The following is a 6,720-nucleotide window of genomic DNA, read 5'->3' as shown; positions in this document are numbered from 1 at the left end:
ATTTAAAATATGACAGACTTTCTCTTATCACATCAGATTGGGATTTATTTAAAAAACAATCTGATATAAATTTAAATATAAGTTTTACTTAAAGAAGAAAGCAATCCACTGATTACCAAAAAAAAATCTGATTACAGGAAAAGGCAAAAATGGAACACAGTTATGTGTTTTAGTTGATTTCCGGTTCCTCATCATGATCTCATTGAGTCTGACCTTATACTGTATAAGTACTCTAGTATAACGTTAGACTTGACACAGAAGATGTTATCCTCATTTCAGATGTTGGTTTTGACTATTTTACAGTTAATGTTAAAGAAATGTCGGGATAAATAATGAATTACTCCCTCCCACACTGGATCCCAACTGGGTCATTACTGATGCTGCTGGGACTCAGACCGGATAGAAAAACCGCGACAGCATTGTATGTGTTATTCAGTAATTAATCCCATACAGGGTAATGTTCACTTACTTCACGAAGGCTTAATGGTGGGGTATATGGAAATCTGTATTTTAAAGCATAGTTAACAAAGGAATAGGCCCATTGTCGCTGTACTCAATATGGCAAGATGCTTCAGGTTTCAGTTGGTGCCCTTAGGATATGGTCCAGACTGGAGCTCTTATACTTAATACAATGCATTTGTTCACAAATAGCAAGGTTCTTGACCTTGATTTAGACCAATCCCAGAAGACACACTTACCTATAAAGACCACTGAACACAACCCAAAAACTTGCTGAGGAGACCTGCCAGCCTTCAGTGAGGTTCAAATTTTATCCCAAAGAACAACAAATTCAAGACCAAGCTGAAGAAGAACAATGAAGCTAATTTTTCCTTTACTCTCCTTAATAGTCAGAAGTAGTCAGCTAACTCTGAATGAGTGTGCAACAGAGGCAAGACAGCCCCAGATTAATGACATCGCAGTGGAGTGTGGTACTTCTTCCCTTGGTCTGGCAATTCAAATCTGCCCGGTCATCTACACCGGCTACAACGAAACTCTCCTGATCTTGAACCACATGTTGGACCCAGTCTGCAGAGCAACCCTCGATGAATCTGTGTCTCCACCTGTTGCTCGGTTTAACTTTCCACTAAACATGACCCATGCCTGTGGGAGCATATTCAGGACCACCAGTGCTGTCGGGACAGGTATATTCTCTGACTTTTCCAACATCCAGACAGTGAACATCAGTGGCACTGTTCGGTCCATCGATCCTACCATAGGCACAATTACTTACAATGCTGAGCTGAAGTACTACTACTCCTGTGCCTACCCTCTTGAATATCTGATTAACAACACCCAGATCGATGTCTCAGCCTCCTCCACCTCAGTCAAGGACAACAACGGAAGTTTCACCAGCACCTTGAGCATGGAGCTGTTCAGTGATGCCAACTACACCCGACCGATGACCATTCCTCAATTAGGAATTGAGATGAGGACTGATATGTATGTTGAGGTCAAGGCCACCAACTTGACGGGCCAGTATCACGTCCTGCTAGACCGGTGCTATGCCTCCATTTCACCTCTGCCCTCAAGCTCCAGCTTCTTCAACCTGTTTGTCCCCTGCTCCAAGGACCAGTTCACAACCATGATCGAGAACGGAGACAGCCAGAGCGCCCGCTTCAAGTTCCCGGCCTTCCGCTTCATCGAGCAGCAGAATGAGACGGTGTCCACCTACTACCTCCACTGCCTCACCCGTCTGTGTGAAACAAGCATCTGCAGCACCTTCAAGCAGTGCAACAACCGGAGGAAGAGGAGCACCCTTGACACGTCCGCAGTGGGTATAACCAAGACCTACACCATCACCTCACCGGAGATCATCACCAAAGCTGAGAGCATCGATTCTAAAGAGAAGCCACTGGTGGCAAAAGAAGATGATTCCGCCGGCGGGCTTGACGTGGCTGTTGGTGTCCTTGCTTTCGCTTGTCTAATTGCCCTTAGTGTTGCAGCCGTGTTTTACAAAAGGCTCAGAAACTAAGGAGGCATCAATGAGCTGAAATGTAGAAAAGTGGCCTATTCTGTATGTGCTCGCTCACTTTACTTTTCTGGTGGGGGACTACCGGGCTCATGACTGCATCTGTTGGGAGATCATATGTCCCTTACTGCATCCCTAGCTGTGTATCAGTCTTGGAAAGATAGTTGGAACAGTGACAAATCTTTAGAGGGGTCTTTAGATTTTATTAGCATTAAGATGACTTATTTCTCAAATGAACAAAGAAAAGCTATAAGTGTTTGCACTTTATAAGCTTTGGAATAATAGAGGAGACTATGGTAACTGTAGGGAAAATAGCAGACAAATGTTACTGAAATACCAATCTCTATATGTGAAATGTTATGTGTGTGGGGTGTTTTGAAAGGGAAATCATAGTGCATTTTAAGTATTATGTCTAATTTATTTAATCCCTTTGAGAAAATATAGCTATTACACCACAAATATTAAAGTGCGTGATTCCAGACTAACTTTTTCCTCTACAACAATTGATTGCTGTTCACTTCACCTTTTGAAGTCATACACTCATCAACACCACAAAGTACTACAGACCTGTGTCTTGTCAGTTTTGTCACATGAACCACCCCTTAAAAAATGGATCGTGATAATTACAGTAGAATCAAATGTGCTTGTTTGTTCCCCTGCTTTGACGTTGTGATGAATTTCTTTGCATTTCCTTTACTGTAACAGATAAAAACTACAAACAAAGAATCAGTGTTCTTCATTCATGTCTTATATAAAACTGTCACTTTAGTTGAGGGAAATGGATGGATACAAAATAAATCAATAATTAAAATGCTATCAAAAATGTTTATTGAAATGTATTCTGATTGTATTATGTTGCCATATTGTGAACCAACATCCCGATACTAGAAAGAGTTATATAATTATGGGCCAAAAAGACATTTTCTGAGGTAGTAGTGCTGTTTTAAAAAAAACCCTCAGAATCAGCTCACCTCATCTACACCTCTTTGAATGAGAGGAAACAGGAGAACCTGGGCTAAAGTCATGCAGACACAGAAAAAACATTAAACTTATGCCATTTTTAATCCAAAAGAGTTGGTAAAATCCCATGAAAATAGTATGTGAAACCACAACAATTTTTCCTGGTATGTCATCTCTTTAAAGTTGCCTTCCCTGTCCCCCTCCTGTGTGAACGTCTCCAGAGTTTTCCCGCCTGGCCTCACGCCCCATAAGGCCAGTGTATATGTCAGAGGAGGAAGCTGCCTGACTGTGTGAATACACAGGGCAGTATATCTCTGACCCCACTGGGCTACAACTGCCCCATCACTCTGTGATGTGACCGGAGACAAAGACTGATGAATGGAAAGACGATGCTGAGCGCTCTCATGAGGGTTATCTGACCAGACCTGAGATGAAACATTTTTACTTATAATTCTTTGTGCCTCTTCTCATCTTTCTGTGGAACTAGACAAGCAGTTTCCTGCTTTATTGATTGCCAAATACAGAAAAGCATACTAAATTTAAAAGAAAATGGCAGTGGTCTATAATCTACTAACTAACAATAACATAAAAAAGTAACAGTGACGCTTCTATTTGCCTTCTTGTAGTACAGAAAAGTGCACACAATACATATATAACTCCACTTTTCAAATATTTAATTCGTGATGGATTCAAAGTATCTCAAATCTCTGAAGTGTCATAGTTTGCTTCCAAAACTCAATTAATTCACAAATTATGCCATCACATCATATGCAGGTAACACCTGATAGGCAAATAGAGAAATCATAAAGAGGCTAATGGGGATGTCATAATTCCTTGTACTGGAAAAGTTGCTACACTTGCAGCTGCAGGTGCAAACCACAACAACATTTAACATAATACATTAATTAAACAGGAATCAAGTTAAAAAAAATCAAATTAAATACATGAATTATAATTATTTATTTATTTTAAAAAGTAACCAAACAGCAAGAATAAGAATCCATCTGGTTCTCCAAGCAAGTTAAAACATACTCCAGGAATTAATTGCCAATACAGTATAACTTAGTTCTCTCATGCCATAGAGTTGTAAATGACAGGTTAGTCACTACAGGAGCTACCATAGAAAAATCCACTGGATAAAAGTGAGATGTAAAATACAGAGTTTCAGCAGAAACATTTGGGATTGTTGAACAGCCTCTGCTGTACACCCTACCCACACATGTGGGTGACTTTCACACACAGCACATGGAGCAAGTTATGCACGGGTTTCATACTAAACCCCAAACCTGATCAGATCATTGTTTGCTGTAGAGACGGGCAAATCTGAAGTTGAACCATTTCCCAGAGTCATGTAGGATTTGATCTATGGCACTTGAGCACCAACGAGGTTTGGCAAAGAAATGATAAGAACTAAAGAGGAGAGCAAGAGGAAGACAGTGGGAGTTGGAGAGAAGGGCTGTAGGAAGGAGGCCTGTTCTTTGATTGGTCTCCTGTGCATATGTATTATATATTCTATGAGATTTATTCTCTAAGGCTTTGTTCAGGGGAGTTTAGTTTACTGGGAAGTCAATTTGTCTGCCCGACCGTCCCTGACTCCAGCTGGCATGTGCATGTACTGTATGTATGCAGCAGATTGAATTTCATTCATGCACAGATTGTAACTTAATTCAGATCTTAGAGGCAAAGCTCCGCTGGAAGCAGAAAATCTGATTGGCTGAGTTTGCCAGAGACTTTTTTGGCTTGAAGTGTATCACAATGAAAGACAGAGGAGGAATTAAACAACAAAAAAGTATCATTCGGAAGAAATATAAAAGGTAGTCAAGACATACTGTGGTGTGTAGGTTTGCTTTAGTTAACTTAGCTTTCTGTCCAGGTTCAATCATAATACCGCTTAGCTGTATAGCCTGCTCACATGCAAGTCCCTAACTGCCTAAACAAATAGTGATGGGTATTGAAGCATTATTCTAATACTTAATAAAAATATGATAACTTTTTTCAGTCATGGTAAGAGCCAAGGATTCAAATGTAAAACTACATTCCAGTTCCCACTGAGACATACTGGCTGCATGGTGGTTGTAGAACATCTTGATTTTTATTTCAGCACGTTAACAGCACAGAGCAGCTACACGGTGGGACTCATGAATCTTCCTGAGAAGATGCACCTTTCCCATTTTCTATGCAAAGATATACAAGAGATGTACTATACATGTACTACACATGTACTATATAATTAGGCTCTAATTATATAATATCAAAAATTGAACAGGTGAGCAGTGTCTTTCCAGTGCACTCTCTCGGTTTGTGTGTGTGCTCGTGTCTTGCTCTGAACGAAGGTTGGGCTATTGCTTGGGCTTGGAAAGGTGGATCAACTTGGCTGGTGTGGGACATGTTACTCATTTTATTTCATTTTTTATTTCCTTCAAAGCATGGGCAATGCATTTGTTTACTTGTTTACACCAATACTTTTCCCTCTGTGACATGTTGAAATTACTTCCTTAATGTGTCTTCCAAGTGGGTCTTTTTTATATGTTGTGTCTTTTTATCCAGTTTAGTATTTTAAAAGTTCAGATGCAAGGACTGTGAACACTGCAGCGTCATTGTAGGGGCTGACTGTGTTCTTTCTGGCCAGGTGATCTGTAAAACTTCAATATCCATTTCTATGTGGAGGGAAAGTCTGCAATGTGGAGGCTTTGGGGTTGTTTGAAAAAAAAAAAGATTATTTCATTAACATTTCATCTCATGTCTTCAGTATTAGAGTACATATTTTGTCAGCGATCTATGCATTTTGTCTTTGTCTGAAAATTGTATGTATTTTGTCTGAAAATTGATTTAAATTGATTGATATAATCATTTAATGCGCAATGATTAAATGTAGAGTATATCTGTATAAATGCATGTGGACAGTTGATAGTTAAAGTCACAGGGAATTTAAGAGAGAAAAACCAAGATGGTATATGAAACAAATGGCTATAATAACCGCTTGTAATGAAATCAGAAACCACCTGGCTTTCTTGATATTTCATCACAGATACTTTATATCGGTGTTACGTATCCTATGATGGCCTGTAACGACATCGCTGTGCCGATATGACATCGAGCAGCCTTGAGCAGCGGTAGTAAGATGATCGTTATGCCACAATATGTGAAACATATTATGTGAGTTTATGACTAAGCAGCGGGAGGCAGGCAGGATGGAAGACAGAGGAAACAGGAGGAGGAAGACCTGCTGTCCATAAACAGAGGACTGTGTGCATGTGTGAGACAAGAAGAATGTGTGTGCCTGGATTTGTGTGGAAAAAGTCCCAAACTAACCTACTTTTTCTGAGACAATTTTGTAAGTTTAACTGTTAACATTTCACATTTTGACCCACAATTCAATCACTGCTTCATTCAGATATTTGTTGGTTGGTTTACAACATTATTAAATGATTCTCATGGGTTAACCTTCCTCATGAGATGCAGATTAGTGAGCTGGAAAAGGTTATATACAAGCATTCAGTTTCAGATCCATAAATCTGGTTTTCCCTGCAGAGGGAGATGAAACTGTCTCCTATAGAGCTGGCATAGGCAGACAGTGGGAGTCTCATATATCATATCAGCAGCACATGGACATCCTGCTGTTCAAGTCAAAGATGGACAACCATACAACTCTCTCAGTCTCTGTTCATTTGTTTCTGTCCCTCTGCAAGTCTCCAAATGGACTCCCTGTCTCTGTGGCTCTTAATTCAAAGAAATGTTTCTCAACTCAACAGTTTTATAAAGATGTTTTGTTTATTTCCCTCAGAGTCTGT

General features: G+C 39.9%; 1 protein-coding gene across 1 annotated transcript; it reads left to right on the top strand.

Moving 5' to 3' along the window:
- Positions 1–856: 856 nt before the first annotated feature.
- LOC138629612 (zona pellucida-like domain-containing protein 1) lies at positions 857–1,972 on the top strand. The gene has a single exon (XM_069713428.1). It carries the CDS (start codon positions 1,013–1,015, stop codon positions 1,970–1,972), a length of 960 nt encoding a protein of 319 aa, XP_069569529.1. The 5' UTR covers positions 857–1,012.
- The last annotated feature ends 4,748 nt before the right edge of the window (positions 1,973–6,720 follow it).

The sequence above is a fragment of the Brachyistius frenatus genome, unplaced genomic scaffold (assembly GCF_029030835.1).
Source record: "Brachyistius frenatus isolate BFR_SWC_R1_liver_20210118 unplaced genomic scaffold, ASM2903083v1 Contig_118, whole genome shotgun sequence".
Classification (NCBI taxonomy): Eukaryota; Metazoa; Chordata; class Actinopteri; family Embiotocidae; genus Brachyistius; species Brachyistius frenatus.
The sequence above is the reverse complement of the archived record's forward strand: the minus strand, read 5'-3'. Positions and strand labels throughout refer to the sequence as shown.

Bases quoted from the DNA above. Each gene is read 5' to 3' on its own strand.
- LOC138629612 (XM_069713428.1), top strand. From the start codon at position 1,013: ATGTTGGACCCAGTCTGCAGAGCAACCCTCGATGAATCTGTGTCTCCA.